This window comes from Bombus fervidus, chromosome 16 (assembly GCF_041682495.2).
Source record: "Bombus fervidus isolate BK054 chromosome 16, iyBomFerv1, whole genome shotgun sequence".
Lineage (NCBI taxonomy): Eukaryota > Metazoa > Arthropoda > Insecta > Hymenoptera > Apidae > Bombus > Bombus fervidus.
Window position 1 is genome coordinate 6,631,818 of NC_091532.1, and position 21,246 is coordinate 6,653,063.

Genomic DNA, 21,246 nt, shown 5'->3' on the forward strand with positions numbered 1-21,246 from the left:
TTAGAAACGTCGGTCTAGTTTCAATGATCCCAGTAAACGCTCTTTTCTTCCAAGCATCTTCGCTTTGTCTTTTTCCACGGCGTATGTAAAAATTATTTGCATAAGGAGAAGATTATTGATTTATTCGCGTACAAGGTAAAGCAAGATAACCCGCTCTCCTCAGGACCGAAAGCGACTCTTTCTACTTTTTCATCGATTTGCCGAAGAAATTACTCTTACACGCTATCTCAAGATAGTTCGTTCTCGCCGTTCTCCGAAGTGGGAGAATTATGCGTTTGCATTCTATGAAAGGCCAACTACCAGTTTCTGGAGCTCCTTTCGGCTCTTGTCATTTGTCTTCCTCCGAGATAGAACCAAAGTTTCAAAGAGCTCTCCAAGTTGCGTCCCAGGCGGTTACCAGAGAACGCCTCCCTAAATTTTCTCGTTGTAGAAATTAATGGTGAAGCTAGTTTGTAAAATCTTCGTTAACCGCCTCTCCTCTCCCCCTTCGCGCGAAGTCTGTTAGAATCTATGTTTCGATAGTTTCGCCGCGAGCAAGTAGAACCGATCTGAACAGGAATGTACGCCTTAAGAACAATGAGAATCTACTGGTTACTTGAGTAGTTACATGAAACTTTGAAAAATATAGCTATATAGGAGTGGAGAAGAGAATGGAGGAATTTTCGTAAGGCTTTAATAATAAGAAATTATTTGCGTAGCAAGTTTAAACGTTTCTTTTAGTCGCGTCGGAGGTTTACATGTATCCACCACATGGAAGAAGGAGATGGGATTTTTAGCGAATATTACCGTCAACACCATAGGTAATAAAGTCCCACATAACCAGGAAGTACGGTCACTGCCGGGTATGCGCAAACTGCAGTTTTCCTTCCTGGCAAAAACAAAAAAAAAAAAAAAAGAAAATTTAATAGTTTCGGATCGATTTGTACAGATATCGTAGATGATTGAATAAGCCTGAGTGTTTGAGATTGTTGCAGAATGAAGAGGGTGCGAGAATTATAGCTATGAAGATTGGATCGTTAAGCTTTGATAACTAAATGTCGAAAGTTAGAAATTGGCAGTTAAAAATTGGAGATTGCAAATTGCGAATTGGAAGATGAAGATTATAACAGAAATATTTTTATGACTAATTTTATTCGTGTCTTGACTTTTACAAATGCGAATGCTATTGTTATCCAAACCAACCAGACTCAGTTCGGTATATGCAACTGCACATGACATTTGTATGTTTGCTAGCTAAATCAAAGGTTGCAAAGACCCTTTGTAATTAAATGCTATTTCAAAGACTGTTGTAGCTGTTCTCTATTTACGCAATGCTCAATTAATTTCTCTGCTTCTGTAATTTAATTACCTAATTTCAGGTATCTCTTGATAAATCTCGATGTGAATTCGTTTCTTCTTAGCAGTTCTCTCTTCCACGTCAAATAGTGCAATATTAAAACCGATACGATATTCATTTTTTAATTGATAGATAGCGAAACACCTGAGTTTTGTACATTTTCTACGTGTTTAAATATACAGAGTGTACAAAAATGTTGGAGGAAAGCTTTGGGGACATGTAGCATTTATCGAAATAAATAAAAAGTGTCTTAGGAAACGTGGATCCAAAAGCCACTAGTTTCGCAGTTATGAGATGTTTAGCGTATAAAAATACGTTGTATAGTAAACCAATTGCTTTGTTAAATAGATAGTTGATACAACGAATCGAAAACACTGCCATGACACAAGACAAATGCCGGAGATCGACGTGTGCGTGCTTCTATGAGAAAACGTGTCGGAGTTTGTGTTAAAATGAACGGGATACATATTGAACATATATTGTAAAAGTTTTACTGACAAAAACGGCTTGTAACACGGAAAATTAATAACATTTGGATCCATGTTTATTAAGATGTTTTGCTTGCTTTGATGAGTATTATATGCAGCTAAAGCTTTTCTCCTACTTTTTTTCATACCCTGTCTATATATGTACATTGGTCTAGCGTATAATATTGTTTCAATCTGCCAAGTTGTGGATAAATTCTGATAGGTTTCATAGTGTTTCGGAAATGTTTCTGTTTGCATGTTACGTGGTAGATTATACAGATACTTTACATTGTTCCATCTCCCTTCATAGTTCCAATTTCTACTATATAATCGCAAGGTATATGCAACTATGAACTTGATGGCGAGTACGATTAATCAATGTAGAAACGAGGCAAGCTGCGCTGAACTATTGTACTTTGTTCCACGCATGTGGCTCGTTAAGAAACCGTTAGCATAATAGGGTGTAGCGTATGAAAGCAAATATAGTAGCACGTTTTAACAACACGTGATGCTGAAAATTGCGTTCGAATAATTCAAATAATATCGTCATAATTTGTTCTTCATTCACGGATTCCATCGATAATAAAGACCATACAATGGCAAAATTTCGCATTGAAAAATTTGTTCCAATGTGTGGCAATTTTTTATTTATTTTTTATTTATTTTTTATTTTTTTCATTTATTTCATGAAAAGGAAATGAATATAAAAATGTAACTACTTTTTAATACACGTTTTTCTTTAAACTTATAACGCTACAATTAAAACATTGTAGCAAAGTACGGATGCATGAAAGTTGCAAATTATAAAACAAATTGACTTTTTGCGAATTGAAATTCTTTTCTGCGGAAGCAAGAAAGACGTTTTAGAATACGAAATGACGACACATTAGACATTTAAATGGCGCGACGCGGGTTATTGAATCGGTACGGAAACACCTGGATCCATAGGTTCAGGTGGCTGTGAGAATCTCTGCCAGTAGAATTCCTTTGTTTTACGGAATTGCTACGACATTAGAGGGCTCTCAAAGGGATTCAATCTAAGTAACGTAGCAGAAGAAAATAAAAATTAATATATCTTACCTTTTTGTGTAAAATGAATTAGTTGTTTCTTCTTAACAAAAGTTCATTCTATAATTAGTTAATATCGGTTTCGTTGCTATCTAAACGTATATTCTGGTTTAGCCGAAAGGAGTTAATAGTCGCTGTAGTATGAAGAGTATGCAAAATATGTTTGGCAATATCAGTACTTTGTGCAAAATGTAACTCGATTATTTGGAAGGAATGTCGCTTGTTTAACTAATTTGAGAAGTGTACAAATGCTAGGTATCTTCTATCTTCTATCTTCTATCTAGGATAGATAGACGTGGAATTATGCCACAATTAAGCATTAAACGTACTGGGATTTATGCCTGCGTAATAGAGATTCCTCCAGATTCCGCAGCTTCTACTGCACACAGTTGATATAGGCACAGCGACAGATTGGAGAGAAGTGTTACAACATTTGATTAACAAAAGGTACTATGTCGTATTACAATTAAATAACTTTTTTAGTATTTCTTAATTTGAATCATTTAAATTATACCATGTTTTAATATAAATAGCACTTAACTAAATCTAACTAAAACTGCAACTGTATGTGCAAGTTTCAAAACGATTCCAATCTCAGAGAACAACTATTTTCGTAGCATATAGCTCAACTTACAATTTCCCGAGAGGGCCATTAACAGCCACTCGAACTAGTTACAGTGATCAAAGTTTAATTGCGCCTTCATTGAGTAGTTATACCTACTAACTAAAGCTCTGACGACATGTACCATTTCATTAACATAAATGTCACACACGATAATTTTCTCGGGAGAAAGGATAGGAAAATAAAGGATAGAATAAAAAACTGCAGTGAAATTTCGACAATTTATTGGTCCTGTACATTAAATTATACATATCGTCTTAACAATACAGAGTGGGCAAAGCGTATTCGGATAAATAGTTTTCCACAAACAAATGTTCTGTTTTAACAAATGTTAAAAAAGGACAGAGAAAATAATAGATAATAAATTAATAGTTAATCATTAGAAAAGTATACAAAATTTATAAAAATGAATACAAATATTAAAATAAGAAACGAAATGAGAAAACTATTTTTTCGAATACATTTAATTCGATACTGTACAATGAGAACAAACTTGTTTGTAACTAAGAAGATAAACTGTCTATTCTCCATTCATATTCTTTATCTAGCAATTTTTACATAGAATAACCATTCTAAATAATACAATATTTCTATATACAGTAAAAATCTATTTATCTGACTGAAAAGTTAATGCCCAACTAACTGATCTTTTGCTTGTTGAATTCATTTATTCGGTACTGGGCATAATTAATGAACTCCTATTATACAAACTATTTATCCCTCGACAAGTTCAAATAAATAGAGTTTTATTGTAATTCGAAATAGCATGAAATGATTTACTCTAATAAACTCATAAATGTTACACCTATTATTTTCATTCTAAAACGGTTGTGCAACCATTTTTTATAATCTGATAAATGTTTTACTCATATATGATATAAATTGTCATAAACATTGGTGTAAAAATTATATCTCAATCTTATACCTATGCTAAATCTGTAGTATACAATGATGTAACTAACAATACAGTAAATTTCAATCTATTGGGCGTTCCCAATTTTGTCCTCTTATGTTTGATATACATATTAGTCACTTTATATGTAAATGAACACATTTGAACAAAGATGAAATTAACGGTGTAAATATAGGATTTCTGAGTACATAGTACTCAAAGTATTGTGCACAGTGTCACATAAGAAATTTAGTAGTTGTTATATACGTAACGTACGCTTTTCAGTAATAACAGGTTCGCTCTTTTATAACTTCTTTTAGAACAAACAGAAAATGTAAAAATATATAATAACATGTATCAAATTTCTCCAAAATACATGGAGATGATACGTAACGCAGGTGAATATGTAATTTTCTTTTATTTACTTGACTCGTTTTTGCTGTCTTTGGCGATATATATCATTTGCAGGTGGCGGTGGCAAGTCTTCATCTTCACTGTCATCACCTAAGCGCGTTCTTCTACGTTTGGATCCAATACTCACCCCATCGTTACTTTCATCGACTATCCAGTGTACGGATTTCGCTAGGTCAAATAATTTTGTATCACATCCGTTATCCGCTACTGGCAATGGAGCTATGTAAAAATAAAAAAAACTCCTTTACAACAGAAATTCCATACATTTGTATATTTTATATTTTGATGAGTTAATTGAAAATGAAAATGACTCCTATGACAGTATTTAGAACCTTACCATGGTCTGGTAACTGAATTCGATTGAAAACATCCATGAGCAAATCAACAGCTACAAATGGTCCTCTGAAGCATCCAGGTGGAGGAAGCATCGTACAAAGTTGTGCTGCAGCTGGTGGTAATGGAAAAGATCCACCTACAAAAATTTTTTATTATCATGCATTATAAATTATATAATTATTATATAATTATATTATATAAATTTAGATATAGTATGTTTTGATAAAGGAATTTACCTGGTACTGGATGCTCTCCAGGTAGTGGATTTACTTTTGGCTTATAAGGTATCATTTGTGATATATCAGGTCTTGGCAATGATGCTATAGCTTCCTCTGGATCTGGTATTCGTGGTAATGCACCAACTGTACTTCTTCCAACGCTGGATACTTCCATATAACCGATGGACCGTAACTCCATAGGAGTACATGGATATAGATCCAAGAATTTATATCTATCTACTAATTGTGCTGTTTCCTTGCCTTCGAATTCTTTGATCTACAAAAAAAAAAACAAAAAAAAAAAAAATTAAGAATTGTATAAATTACCAAAAGGTATCAAATAAAAGTTATGCAGGTCAATAATACCTTTTCTAATACAGCACTACGTCGTTTTTCAACTTTTACAATACTTGCTAGATCTCCAATATTAGATTCAAATTCTAAAAATCGATTCCATATATCACTGAAAATAATATTACATACAAGATAAATATTAAGTAACCTTAAATATAAAAATAATTCATACACATTTATTAATATTGTAAGCAATTAGATTTATCACTTACACTGATTTTTCAGGTTCTAAACTACCAGATGATAAAACTCTCTCGAATAAAACTCTTGTATTATTGTCCTCTGAAATATTATACGCAATTAGAATTGAGATATATAAAATATATCTAAATTTATTTTTTAATAATATTTTTAAAAAAAATCTCACCATTCAAATGTGATAGATAGTCAATATAACAAAGTATATAGTCAGGATTGTCCCCAAATTTCTTTAAACCCAATTCGAATATCCGAAAAGCAATATTTTTATCCTTCGTGCAATAATATTCCATTAATGCAGCAGCTACGTATACATGATGTTTACATCTTGGATCTTCGCGAGCTCTTTTAAAAACTGTTCTAGCCGATTTTATACCTTCAGCGCGTCTTGCGAATTTCATGTATTGTACATACGCCTACGAAATGACATTCAATTTAGTAATACTCAATCATTGAATAAAATATTTAGTAGTAACAAACAATAGATACTAACTAATGTTGGGTCAATATCAGGTATGTCAAGGAACTTTTGATATATTTGATGAACTTTTTCATATTTTACTCTTCCTTCTTCAAAATCCGCATGCGCAAAGTATAATAACATATTTTTGGACAACAATGTACTTGTTGCTCTTTCAAACATTGTTGCTGCTTCATCGCTTAAATTTTTTGCAGCATTTACATCTCCTTTCTCTGTTAATATTTTTGAGCTAAGTTCTAAAAAATGTGCAGCTTGATGCCACACTGCAGGATGATGACCCAAACATAATAAACACTGTTCTATAGCAAACATTACTCTGCGAGCAACTAAAGAAGTATCTTCAGTTCTTAAAGGGTTACTACGTTCCCATGCAATATATTTCTTCCACAATTCAACCTAACACAATAATATCATTTTGTTATGTTTAAACATTTATGCCATAATATCTACAATTTACAATAATTAATATTTACATAGTAGTTCAATAATTACCTGTTTAACTTCTTCTGGATGACCAGTTGGAGGTACACTAGGAGCACTTCGATTCAATCCTCTTGTTACAGCTTCTAATTCTTTGGCAACTCGTCTTGCGTTCATATAATCTCTAGAACGTTCAATAGCCATTTTCTCTGCAATTATTGGATTAATATTTTGTTCAAAAGCCATATAATCTTTCCATAATTGTTCCATATTTATCATAGGATTAACTACACCTCGTTGATACACCTACAATTTACAATACCAATGTATGAAGCAAATGAATAAAATATATTAACATATAATCCAATAAGAACACATAGTGCATTACCTTCCTCACTGCACTAATTTTCTGGTTCTCAGCATATGAACCAACAGCTTCCACACTTTTAAGGAATGTAACATAATCATTCCATATACTATAGGAATGGATATCCATACCAATTTTATCCAGTGCAAAATCATATGCTTGTGCCATTTTTTCCCTATGAATAAATTATTTAATAAATCTTGCTGCAATTATTTTATTAAAAACATACTTAAAGATATAAATACGTACTTGTATGTTGCAAGACTGGCTTTTGTTTCCTTCACGTAAGAAAGGTAAAGTTTCCACAATTCAATATTTAAGATTTTCATGAGGCACCTTTGGAAAAGCTGTCGGAGAAAAGAAGTACTTTAGAAGAAATATAAGAAAATAGCGTGACATCTATTAAAGCTCATTTAAGTGTGGTTACACAAAACATTACATATCTACCACCTTACTTACCCTTATAGGCAAGTCTTTTTTAAACACATATTTAAACATTATTGATAAAACCAATAAGAATCACATCAAAATATCAGGAAGTAAGAATTCAATAATTTATTAAGCAAGTCTTTAATACAATCACTACTGCAACATTGTTTGTATGTAATGGGAGAAATAATAATGCACCAGTGCATCAATTAAGAATGGTTTATTGAATAAACATGTTTTCATTGGGAAATAATTAGGAAAAAATTTTCCAGATATGAGATTATAAAGATAACACAAAATAAACCCCATTGAATAAAAAGTTTATTTATTTTTTATAAGTGGGGTTAATAATAATAATAATTGACCTATGTGGGATCTAGAAATGAATGATCCCAAAACATCATAAAAAAATTTAGACAATTTGAAGCAACATAGGGTGACAAAACATAGCAAAATTAGCATAGGAATTACTTGTCTCTACTGTATATTATAACCGTACAATGAATTAATATTTCAATGTATTCATCACCTTATGCTACCTCTATAGAAATTTCACAATATTTGAAGTCTCAAATACTGTGCTGGGGGAAGGAAAATGATGTAATTCCCAAAGCATACTTATGAAATAATATCTAGAAATATTGTCTCAAAGCTACACGTAATAATACTGAGACAAATATGTGTGTCATCGATACTTTCCTTATTTGCAAAGAGGTAGGTATACTTTACACAAATGTAATTCAATCGAATTAAGTGCTCAATATTTGTTCATAATATTTTTATTTCATACTGTTCTTAATAAGATTTCTACACTTCATGTAATATGACTATTATTTTATTTTAACTAACATAATTCAAGCACACTAAAAAATGTATTGCAGGAAGGAATACAAGGCTGTTACATTCAGAAAGTTGCCTTCGTAAGTTGATTTATAATAGGAATGTGTATTTATTATTATTAAGCTTCTTATATCAAATACATCCAATGTATACATTGTTCAACAAAGAAAACAACCTCCCAAATATACCAACAGATCAATTGTAATCAATGAGATATTTGTGTATGGTGAAATATTGTTTTTATTCACCTCATATAATATGAAAAGTGCTTAGAATCACATTGTATGATAATATTTGATCACAATGGGTTAATAATATCCTACCATTATTAAACGTAACCTTATTACACTAAAAAATTAAAATAGAACTCTTTAAATATCAATGTTTAATTAGAAATTATATTATTTCATACAATGGTTATTGAACCCATAACCATTCTTGATTAATAAACAAACATGCATATCATGAATCTGTATTAAAATAAAAGGTCAACCAATACTTTTATTTTAAAATCAATAACGGAAACTATGTATCATCCCGAACAAACAAATTGAACATTATATATAACTAGAAGTTTGATAATATAGAAAGTGCTTTCATTAAATTTTGAAACTCAGACAATTAATATTAACATACCTTTTCCACCTTTTCAAAGTTGCGCATTTTCATCTGAAACAGCAATAAAAATTACAAATTAAGCTTCCTACATCAACAATAGTCACATTACTCGATAAAGAATTATTTATATTGATAATTTTTAACAAGTTCGTCGCTATGTCGCACATATCTATTCCACAGGTATATTTACGTGGGGATCCCGTCACCAGAGGATGGTGACGCTCTTCTTGTCCCAATTAATTAAATATATGACATTATATATAGGATATACGACATAAAATTATTAAAAACACATTATACCATACTTTTTATTAATTTATATTCTAGATAATATATTACATTATCCTATATCGTATGATATTGGTTAAAACATTCCAAGCACATTTGGAATGATTTTTGGCACTTCAAACTATAGTTACAGACTCTGTCATCACTACTTTCCCCCTTACCTCACTTTCAAATATATTTTCACACTGTTTACTGAACATTTTAAGGATGAAAAAATCACTGATGTACCTCTCACAAGTATGGTTCTCGACTAAATGAAAGATCTGAGATATCTGCCATTAGATCCCTCGGAATACTCTAGCTGGAAAGCTTACTGCTTTCCCCATTTCAGAAATAAATAATCTTTTCTTTACAATGAATTGAAGGTGATAAATAATGAATCGAAAGCGATAAACGATGAATTCCTGCTTGTCGTTCTATTTACGTTCTGCGTACCGGCGGTCGGATTTGGGCCACGCAGGAAATTTAGCCGAATCACGCTGAGCGACGAACGTGTTAACAGATATAGTTCACTGAAATTGTGATGTTACCTCTTGTTCTATATAAATTTTCCAATACCGGCCCGCAGAGGGAAACACGGATACAAGTTTTTCAAAAACTGGCCTTACTTCTGTAATGGGTCTGTTTTGTGCTTCTCTGATAAGGATGCTCCATGCTTCCAAATCATAAGAAGATTCATCTACCGTTTTTTGGGCACGTTGTAATTTTTCATTTCCCCAATCCTATAAATAAAGAAGAACAAACAATCATATAAAATGTACAAGCTAAACGGAGTGTTGTAAAAAGTGAGGTTATAATCACTTCATGAACGCTACCACAATAATACGGAATACTTACAAATTCTGTCTTATCGTCTGTCATTTTTAATTCTCTGAAACAATTCTAATTTCCTGAAGCAAAAATTCACACGTATTGAAAATCAAATGAAATCACGTAAATGAAAATTGAATTAGAGCGCAACACCGTCGACCTCTACGCCTCGAAGCTCAAGAAGGTAATGGCGTCCAGAAATCACACTACGATGGCGTCCGTAATATCGTTCGGGGGAACTCGTTCGAGTTCAGCATATCGTTCGAGGGAACTCGTTCAATATATCGTTTTGAGAACTCGTTCGATATTCGACCTCTATAGATAGCAGCCATTTTACAGCGTATTTAATGTGCGCCATTTCAAATCATGAGAATTTACTAAACGAAAATTTCTATTAATTTATACATTTTTAATCTAATTAGGTAGATTTTTATGTAAAAAGTGCAAATATTATACACATAATGAGTAGAGATACTTATAGTTGAAGAAAAAAAGCCATTGCAATTCATCGATCAGTAACTTTGAATCAGTATAGAATGTCCAAGAAATTAAACAATTTCGTTTTGGTAAGAAAATTAATATATTAATATATTAATATAATAATATATTAATCTCTAGTAATTTCTTTATTATGTAAGGATTAAATATGTAAGAAAAATTAATTTTCTATAAGAATGTTTCTCTTATTTGTAAAATCTGTATTATAATTTATCACAATACATGTATGTCGATTATAAACATATACGTAGATATATCGAATGGTAAGCATATGTAGTACATTCAATGTATAAGCAAGTTCGTACTAATTAAACCGCATCGCCGATAATACAGATTCCAAGTTTTATCAGATTTTGTTATTTAACAATGTAACAGATTTTTCCTCTTCCAATATGCCACAAAACGGATATCTGATTTTTGTCGTAATCGAGGTTCGTCTCTAATCAATGTGAACTTCCGTCTACATTATGTACAACAGTTTCGGTTTTAGAATAACAATTTCATTGATATAATTCATTATGAATATATATATATGTAAACTCCCTGGAGTTCACGTGGGATAAGGGACTCTTTTTGTTTTACTAGTAGCACGACGTTCTTTGTTTCACGGACAGAGCGATTCTCTTATGTTTTACGGACAACCATTTTTGAGAGGCACGCATTTTCCCAAACGGACCGACAGAGAGTAACATTAGAGGCAGACAAGATTACAGAATAGTTATTTAAAATTTTGAAGACTGACGGCGAAAGATCGGTAGCTCAGGACGTTGAAAATCGATTCTCGATTTTCAGGTAAACATTGTACAAAACTTGTTATTTCTCGTTTATGTAATTTATTGTTATTTATTGTTATAGACGGATATCAATTGTTGTTTATTTTTGTATTTTATTTAATTACTTTCATGATAAAAACTAGATTTTCAGACTTCAGAATCGATCCCTGAATTATCCCAACATTTACGATCTTACAAATCGATTTTCGTTACGTCATGCCGTTAGAAGTGAAGCTACGTATCGTTATGAACGACAACGCGAGAGGAGAGAAAATGGAATGCATAGAATCCATAAGAAAACCAGAAGATGAAGTATTTATGTTTTTAATATAACTACTTTTTAATATATGATTTTCTTTAAACTTATAACGCTACAATTAAAACATTGTAGCAAAGTACGAATGCATGAAAGTTGCAAATTATAAAACAAATTGACTTTTTGCGAATTGAAATTCTTTTCTGCGGAAGCAAGAAAGACGTTTTAGAATACGAAATGACGACACATTAGACATTTAAATGGCGCGACGCGGGTTATTGAATCGGTACGGAAACACCTGGATCCATAGGTTCAGGTGGCTGTGAGAATCTGTGCCAGTAGAATTCCTTTGTTTTACGGAATTGCTACGACATTAGAGGGCTCTCAAAGGGATTCAATCTAAGTAACGTAGCAGAAGAAAATAAAAATTAATATATCTTACCTTTTTATGTAAAATGAATTAGTTGTTTCTTCTTAACAAAAGTTCATTCTATAATTAGTTAATATCGGTTTCGTTGCTATCTAAACGTATATTCTGGTTTAGCCGAAAGGAGTTAATAGTCGCTGTAGTATGAAGAGTATGCAAAATATGTTTGGCAATATCAGTATCTTTGTGCAAAATGTAACTCGATTATTTGGAAGGAATGTCGCTTGTTTAACTAATTTGAGAAGTGTACAAATGCTAGGTATCTTCTATCTTCTATCTTCTATCTAGGATAGATAGACGTGGAATTATGCCACAATTAAGCATTAAACGTACTGGGATTTATGCCTGCGTAATAGAGATTCCTCCAGATTCCGCAGCTTCTACTGCACACAGTTGATATAGGCACAGCGACAGATTGGAGAGAAGTGTTACAACATTTGATTAACAAAAGGTACTATGTCGTATTACAATTAAATAACTTTTTTAGTATTTCTTAATTTGAATCATTTAAATTATACCATGTTTTAATATAAATAGCACTTAACTAAATCTAACTAAAACTGCAACTGTATGTGCAAGTTTCAAAACGATTCCAATCTCAGAGAACAACTATTTTCGTAGCATATAGCTCAACTTACAATTTCCCGAGAGGGCCATTAACAGCCACTCGAACTAGTTACAGTGATCAAAGTTTAATTGCGCCTTCATTGAGTAGTTATACCTACTAACTAAAGCTCTGACGACATGTACCATTTCATTAACATAAATGTCACACACGATAATTTTCTCGGGAGAAAGGATAGGAAAATAAAGGATAGAATAAAAAACTGCAGTGAAATTTCGACAATTTATTGGTCCTGTACATTAAATTATACATATCGTCTTAACAATACAGAGTGGGCAAAGCGTATTCGGATAAATAGTTTTCCACAAACAAATGTTCTGTTTTAACAAATGTTAAAAAAGGACAGAGAAAATAATAGATAATAAATTAATAGTTAATCATTAGAAAAGTATACAAAATTTATAAAAATGAATACAAATATTAAAATAAGAAACGAAATGAGAAAACTATTTTTTCGAATACATTTAATTCGATACTGTACAATGAGAACAAACTTGTTTGTAACTAAGAAGATAAACTGTCTATTCTCCATTCATATTCTTTATCTAGCAATTTTTACATAGAATAACCATTCTAAATAATACAATATTTCTATATACAGTAAAAATCTATTTATCTGACTGAAAAGTTAATGCCCAACTAACTGATCTTTTGCTTGTTGAATTCATTTATTCGGTACTGGGCATAATTAATGAACTCCTATTATACAAACTATTTATCCCTCGACAAGTTCAAATAAATAGAGTTTTATTGTAATTCGAAATAGCATGAAATGATTTACTCTAATAAACTCATAAATGTTACACCTATTATTTTCATTCTAAAACGGTTGTGCAACCATTTTTTATAATCTGATAAATGTTTTACTCATATATGATATAAATTGTTATAAAAATTGGTGTAAAAATTATATTTCAATTTTATACCTATGCTAAATCTGTAATATACAATGATGTAACTAACAATACAGTAAATTTCAATCTATTGGGCGTTCCCAATTTTGTCCTCTTATGTTTGATATACATATTAGTCACTTTATATGTAAATGAACACATTTGAACAAAGATGAAATTAACGGTGTAAATATAGGATTTCTGAGTACATAGTACTCAAAGTATTGTGCACAGTGTCACATAAGAAATTTAGTAGTTGTTATATACGTAACGTACGCTTTTCAGTAATAATAGGTTCGCTCTTTTATAATTTCTTTTAGAACAAACAGAAAATGCAAAAATATATAATAACATGTATCAAATTTCTCCAAAATACATGGAGATGATACGTAACGCAGGTGAATATGTAATTTTCTTTTATTTACTTGAATCGTTTTAGCAGTCTTTGGTGATATATGGTATTTGCAGGTGGCGTTAGCAAGTCTTCATCTTCACTGTCATCACATAAGCGCGTTCTTCTACGTTTGAATCCAATACTGACCCCATTGTTACTTTTGTCGACTATGCTATGTACGGAGTTCGCTAGGTCAAATAATTTTGTATCACATCCGTTATCCGCTACTGGCAATGGAGCTATGTAAAAAAAAAAAAAAAAAAAAACTCTTTTACAACAGAAATTCCATACATTGTTGTTATATTTTGATGAGTTAATTGAAAATGAAAATGACTCATATGACAGTATTTAGAACCTTACCATGATCTGGTAACTGAATTCGATTGAAAACATCCATGAGCAAATCAACAGCTACAAATGGTCCTCTGAAGCATGTGGGTGGAGGAAGCATCGTACAAAGTTGTGCCGCAGCTGGTGGTAATGGAAAAGATCCACCTACAAAAATTTGTTATTATCATGCATTACAAATTATATAATTATTATATAATTATATTATATAAATTTAGATATAGTACGTTTTGATAAAGGAATTTACCTGGTACTGGATGCTTTCCAGGTAGTGGATTTACTTTTGGCTTATAAGGTATCATTTGTGATATATCAGGTCTTGGCAATGATGCTATAGCTTTCTGTGGATCTGGTATTCGTGGTAATGCACCAACTGTACTTCTTTCAACGCTGGATACTTCCATATATCCGCTAGACTGTAACTCCGTAGGAGTACATGGATATAGATCCAAGAATTTATATCTATCTGCTAATTGTGCTGTTTCCTTGCCTTTGAATTCTTTGATCTACAAAAAAAAAAATAAAAAAATAAAAAAAAATTAAGAATTGTATAAATTACCAAAAGGTATCAAATAAAAGTTATGCAGGTCAATAATACCTTTTCTAATACAGCACTACGTCGTTTTTCAACTTTTACAATACTTGCTAGATCTCCAATATTAGATTCAAATTCTAAAAATCGATTCCAAATATCACTGAAAATAATATTACATACAAGATAAATATTAAGTAACCTTAAATATAAAAATAATTCATACACATTTATTAATATTGTAAGCAATTAGATTTATCACTTACACTGATTTTTCAGGTTCTAAACTACCAGATGATAAAACTCTCTCGAATAAAACTCTTGTATTATTGTCCTCTGAAATATTATACGCAATTAGAATTGAGATATATAAAATATATCTAAATTTATTTTTTAATAATATTTTAAAAAAAAAATCTCACCATTCAAATGTGATAGATAGTCAATATAACGAAGTATATAGTCAGGATTGTCCCCAAACTTCTTTAAACCCAATTCGAATATCCGAAAAGCAATATTTTTGTCCTTCGTGCAATAATATTCCATTAATGCAGCAGCTACGTATACATGATGTTTACATCTTGGATCTTCGCGAGCTCTTTTAAAAACTGTTCTAGCCGATTTTATACCTTCAGCGCGTCTTGCGAATTTCATGTATTGTACATACGCCTACGAAATGACATCCAATTTAGTAATACTCAATCATTGAATAAAATATTTAGTAGTAACAAACAATAGATACTAACTAGTGTTGGGTCAATGTCAGGTATATCAAGGAACTTTTGATATATTTGATGAACTTTTTCATATTTTACTCTTTTTTCTTCAAAATTCGCATGCGCAAAGTATAATAACATATTTTTGGACAACAATGTACTTGTTGCTCTTTCAAACATTGTTGCTGTTTCATCGCTTAAATTTTTTGCAGCATTTACATCTCCTTTCTCTGTTAATATTTTTGAGCTAAGGTCTAAAAATTGTGCAGCTTGATGCCACACTGCAGGATGATGACCCAAACATAATAAACACTGTTCTATAGCAAATATTACTCTGCGAGTAACTAAAGAAGTATCTTCAGTTCTTAAAGGGTTACTACGTTCCCATGCAATATATTTCTTCCACAATTCAACCTAATACAATAATATCATTTTGTTATGTTTAAACATTTATACTATAATATCTACAATTTACAATAATTAATATTTCCATAGTAGTTCAATAATTACCTGTTTAACTTCTTCTGGATGACCAGTTGGAGGTATACTAGGAGCACTTCGATTCAATCCTCCTGTTACAGCTTCTAATTCTTTGGCAACTCGTCTTGCGTTCATATAATCTCTAGAATGTTCAATAGCCATTTTCTTTGCAATTAGTGGATTAATATTTTGTTCAAAAGCCATATAATCTTTCCATAATTGTTCCATATTTATCATAGGATTAACTACACCTCGTTGATACACCTACAATTAACAATACCAATGTATGAAGCAAATGAATAAAATATATTAACATATAATCCAATAAGAACACATAGTGCATTACCTTCCTCACTGCACTAATTTTCTGGTTCTCAGCATATGAACCAACAGCTTCCACACTTTTAAGGAATGTAACATAATCATTCCATATACTATAGGAATGGATATCCATACCAATTTTATCCAGTGCAAAATCATATGCTTGTGCCATTTTTTCCCTATGAATAAATTATTTAATAAATCTTGCTGCAATTATTTTATTAAAAACATACTTAAAGATATAAATACGTACTTGTATGTTGCAAGACTGGCTTTTGTTTCCTTCACGTAAGAAAGGTAAAGTTTCCACAATTCAATATTTAAGATTTTCTTGAGGCATCTTTGGAAAAGCTGTCGCAGAAAAGAAGTGCTTTAAAAGAAATATAAGAAAATAGCGTGACATCTATTAAAGCTCATTTAAGTGTGGTTACACAGAACATTACATATCTACGACCTTATTTATCCTTATAGGCAAGTTTTTTTTAAACATTATTGATAAAACCAATAAGAATTGCATCAAAATATCAGGAAGTAAGAATTCAATAATTTATTAAGCAAGTCTTTAATACAATCATTATTACAACATTGTTTGTATGTAATGGGAGAAATAATAACGCACCGGTGTATCAATTAAAATTGGTTTATTGAATAAACATGTTTTCATTGGGAAATAATTAGGAAAAAATTTTCCAGATATGAGATTATAAAGATAACACAAAATAAACCCCATTGAATAAAAAGTTTATTTATTTTTTATAAGTGGGGTTAATAATAATAATAATTGACCTATGTGGGATCTAGAAATGAATGATCCCAAAACATCATAAAAAAATTTAGACAATTTGAAGCAACATAGGGTGACAAAACATAGCACAATTAGCATAGGAATTATTTGTCTCTACTGTATATTATAACCGTACAATGAATTAATATTTCCATGTATTCATCACCTTATGCTACCTCTATAGAAATTTCACAATATTTGAAGTCTCAAATACTGTGCTGGGGGAAGGAAAATGATGTAATTCCCAAAGCATACTTATGAAATAATATCTAGAAATATTGTCTCAAAGCTACACGTAATAATACTGAGACAAATATGTGTGTCATCGATACTTTCCTTATTTGCAAAGAGGTAGGTATACTTTACACAAATGTAATTCAATCGAATTAAGTGCTCAATATTTGTTCATATTTTTATTTCATACTGTTCTTAATAAGATTTCTACACTTCATGTAATATGACTATTATTTTATTTTAAGTAACATAATTCAAGCACGCTAAAAAATGTATCGCAGGAAGGAATACAAAGCTGTTACATTCAGAAAGTTGCCTTCGTAAGTTGATTTATACTAGGAATGTGTATTTATTATTATTAAGCTTCTTATATCAAATACATCCAATGTATACATTGTTCAACAAAGAAAACAACCTCCCAAATATACCAACAGATCAATTGAAATCAATGAGATATTTGTGTATGGTAAAATATCGTTTTTATTGATCTCATATAATATGAAAAGTGCTTAGAATCACATTGTATGATAATATGTGATCACAATGGGTTAATAATATCCTAACCATTACTAAACGTAACCTTATTACACTAAAAAATTAAAATAGAACTCTTTAAATATCAATGTTTAATTAGAAATTATATTATTTCATACAATGGTTATTGAACCCATAACCATTCTTGATTAATAAACAAACATGCATATCATGAATCTGTATTAAAATAAAAGGTCAACCAATACTTTTATTTTAAAGTCAATAACGGAAACTATGTATCATCCCGAACAAACAAATTGAACATTATATATAACTAGAAGTTTGATAATATAGAAAGTGCTTTCATTAAATTTTGAAACTCAGACAATTAATATTAACATACCTTTTCCACCTTTTCAAAGTTGCGCATTTTCATCTGAAACAGCAATAAAAATTACAAATTAAGTTACTTACATCAACAATAGTCACATTACTCGATAAAGAATTATTTATATTTTTAATTTTTAACACATTCGTCACTACGTCGCACATATCCATGCGACAGGTATAATTCCTGCTTGTCGCTCTATTTACGTTCTGCGTACCGGCGGTCGGATTTGGGCCCCGCAGGAGATTTAGCCGAATCACGCTGGGCGACGAACGCGTTAACAGATATAGTTCACTGAAATTGTAATAATGTTACCTCTTGTTCTATATAAATTTTCCAATACCGGCCCGCAGAGGGAAACACGGATACAAGTTTTTCAAAAACTGGCCTTACTTCTGTAATGGGTCTGTTTTGTGCTTCTTTGATAAGGATGCTCCATGCTTCCAAATCATAAGAAGATTCATCTACCGTTTTTTGAGCACGTTGTAATTTTTTATTTCCCCAATCCTATAAATAAATAAGAACAAACAATTATATAAAATGTACAAGCTAAACGGAGTGTTGTAAAAAGTGAGGTTATAATCACTTCATGAACGCTACCGCAATAATACGGAGTACTTACAAATACTGTCTTATCGTCTGTCATTTTTAATTCTCTGAAACAATTTTAATTTCCAGAAGCAAAAATTCTTACGTATTGAAAATCAAATGAAATCACGTAAATGAAATCACGTAAATGAAAATTGAATAAGGGCGTAACACCGTCGACCTTTGCGCCTCGAAGCTCAAGAAGGTAATGGCGTCCAGAAATCACACTACGATGGCGTCCGTAATATCGTTCGGGGGATCTCGTTCGATTTCGGCATATCGTTCGGAGGAACTCGTTCGAGTTCGGCATATCGTTCGAGGGAACTCGTTCAATATATCGTTTTGAGAACTCGTTCGATATTCGACCTCTATCGATAGCAGCCATTTTACAGCGTATTTAATGTGCGCCATTTCAAATCATGAGAATTTACTAAACGAAAATTTCTATTAATTTATACATTTTTAATCTAATTAGGTAGATTTTTATGTAAAAAGTGCAAATATTATACACATAATGAGTAGAGATACTTATAGTTGAAGAAAAAAAGCCATTGCAATTCATCGATCAGTAACTTTGAATCAGTATAGAATGTCCAAGAAATTAAACAATTTCGTTTTGGTAAGAAAATTAATATATTAATATATTAATATAATAATATATTAATCTCTAGTAATTTCTTTATTATGTAAGGATTAAATATGTAAGAAAAATTAATTTTCTATAAGAATGTTTCTCTTATTTGTAAAATCTGTATTATAATTTATCACAATACATGTATGTCGATTATAAACATATACGTAGATATATCGAATGGTAAGCATATGTAGTACATTCAATGTATAAGCAAGTTCGTACTAATTAAACCGCATCGCCGATAATACAGATTCCAAGTTTTATCAGATTTTGTTATTTAACAATGTAACAGATTTTTCCTCTTCCAATATGCCACAAAACGGATATCTGATTTTTGTCGTAATCGAGGTTCGTCTCTAATCAATGTGAACTTCCGTCTACATTATGTACAACAGTTTCGGTTTTAGAATAACAATTTCATTGATATAATTCATTATGAATATATATATATGTAAACTCCCTGGAGTTCACGTGGGATAAGGGACTCTTTTTGTTTTACTGGTAGCACGACGTTCTTTGTTTCACGGACAGAGCGATTCTCTTATGTTTTACGGACAACCATTTTTGAGAGGCACGCATTTTTCCAAACGGACCGACAGAGAGTAACATTAGAGGCAGACAAGATTACAGAATAGTTATTTAAAATTTTGAAGACTGACGGCGAAAGATCGGTAGCTCAGGACGTTGAAAATCGATTCTCGATTTTCAGGTAAACATTGTACAAAACTTGTTATTTCTCGTTTATGTAATTTATTGTTATTTATTGTTATAGACGGATATCAATTGTTGTTTATTTTTGTATTTTATTTAATTACTTTCATGATAAAAACTAGATTTTCAGACTTCAGAATCGATCCCTGAATTATCCCAACATTTACGATCTTACAAATCGATTTTCGTTACGTCATGCCGTTAGAAGTGAAGCTACGTATCGTCATGAACGACAACGCGAGAGGGGAGAAAATGGAATGCATAGAATTCATAAGAAAACCAGAAGATGAAGTATGTTATGTTTTTCCCCCAGAATATCAAGCAAGAGATCATCATCCGCAGCTATTCAGTTTATCGATAGTGAAGAAAGCCGCAAACATCTTAACCAAGGTAGGCCATTACAGAAAACAAAGAGGCAATAACACCAGATGAGAATGAAAAAAAACTAAAACGCCCGGAGAAGCACGAATCACTGATAAAGCTTCTAGTTGGAATCAATGATCAGAAAGAGGTTGAAGGCGTCTACGACACTGGAGCCAATGCAAGCTTCATTAATCAAAATATCATTGACCAAATGAAAGCAGACATAACAAAAGATAAGAGTATGTTTAAAACTATCAGTGGTAAGGACTTCACGAGTAGCCGGGCGAAACTTAGAATGAAAATTAATAAAATAGAAAAAGAAATAGACGTTTATATAGTACGCAATGATAACTTCACATATGATCTCATCCTAGGGTTGGACGCCATAGAGGAAGTTCAAATTAAAACAAGATAAGATCTTGAGAGTCGGTCAAAAAGTAGGTGACAAAGAGGAAATAATATTTAATAGAAAAGAAGAAAGAAGGAATAATCAGAGAAGAAAGATAAACGTTAACGAATACGGGGAGACGGACAAACCTATGGACAACCTAGGACACTTAAATAACCTACAAAAAAAAGAGGTATGCCAACTTATAGAGAAATATAAAGACGTATTCGCCAAACACAAATTCGATGTGGGAGCTAGGAA

The 21,246-nt window shown here is 31.4% G+C and overlaps 2 protein-coding genes across 2 annotated transcripts; both read right to left on the reverse strand.

Annotated features, from left to right (window-relative positions):
- Positions 1–3,700: 3,700 nt before the first annotated feature.
- On the reverse strand, positions 3,701–10,332 carry LOC139995490 (protein suppressor of forked-like). Its single transcript, XM_072019038.1, has 13 exons — positions 10,186–10,332; positions 9,879–10,070; positions 9,079–9,111; positions 7,423–7,520; positions 7,195–7,348; positions 6,879–7,112; positions 6,399–6,782; positions 6,075–6,321; positions 5,920–5,989; positions 5,720–5,816; positions 5,372–5,630; positions 5,137–5,271; positions 3,701–5,018 (listed from the first exon to the last, which is right to left on the reverse strand). Exons 1-13 carry the CDS (start codon positions 10,207–10,209, stop codon positions 4,807–4,809), a joined length of 2,139 nt encoding a protein of 712 aa, XP_071875139.1. The 5' UTR covers positions 10,210–10,332; the 3' UTR covers positions 3,701–4,806.
- A 2,613-nt stretch (positions 10,333–12,945) lies between these two features.
- Positions 12,946–19,142, reverse strand: LOC139995562 (protein suppressor of forked-like). The gene is made up of 13 exons (XM_072019166.1): positions 18,924–19,142; positions 18,617–18,808; positions 18,317–18,349; positions 16,675–16,772; positions 16,447–16,600; positions 16,131–16,364; positions 15,651–16,034; positions 15,327–15,573; positions 15,171–15,240; positions 14,971–15,067; positions 14,620–14,878; positions 14,385–14,519; positions 12,946–14,263 (listed from the first exon to the last, which is right to left on the reverse strand). Exons 1-13 carry the CDS (start codon positions 18,945–18,947, stop codon positions 14,052–14,054), a joined length of 2,139 nt encoding a protein of 712 aa, XP_071875267.1. The 5' UTR covers positions 18,948–19,142; the 3' UTR covers positions 12,946–14,051.
- Positions 19,143–21,246: the final 2,104 nt, after the last annotated feature.

Bases quoted from the DNA above. Each gene is read 5' to 3' on its own strand.
- LOC139995490 (XM_072019038.1), bottom strand. From the start codon at position 10,209: ATGACAGACGATAAGACAGAATTT. The intron at 6,783-6,878 runs GTAATTATTGAA...TTATTGTGTTAG, and splicing joins ATCCAGAAGAAGTTAAACAG to GTTGAATTGTGGAAGAAATA. The intron at 5,990-6,074 runs GTGAGATTTTTT...ATAATATTTCAG, and splicing joins CTATCTATCACATTTGAATG to AGGACAATAATACAAGAGTT.
- LOC139995562 (XM_072019166.1), bottom strand. From the start codon at position 18,947: ATGACAGACGATAAGACAGTATTT. The intron at 18,350-18,616 runs GTAACATTATTA...TTGCTGTTTCAG, and splicing joins AAATTTATATAGAACAAGAG to ATGAAAATGCGCAACTTTGA. The intron at 16,365-16,446 runs GTAATGCACTAT...TGTTAATTGTAG, and splicing joins AAATTAGTGCAGTGAGGAAG to GTGTATCAACGAGGTGTAGT.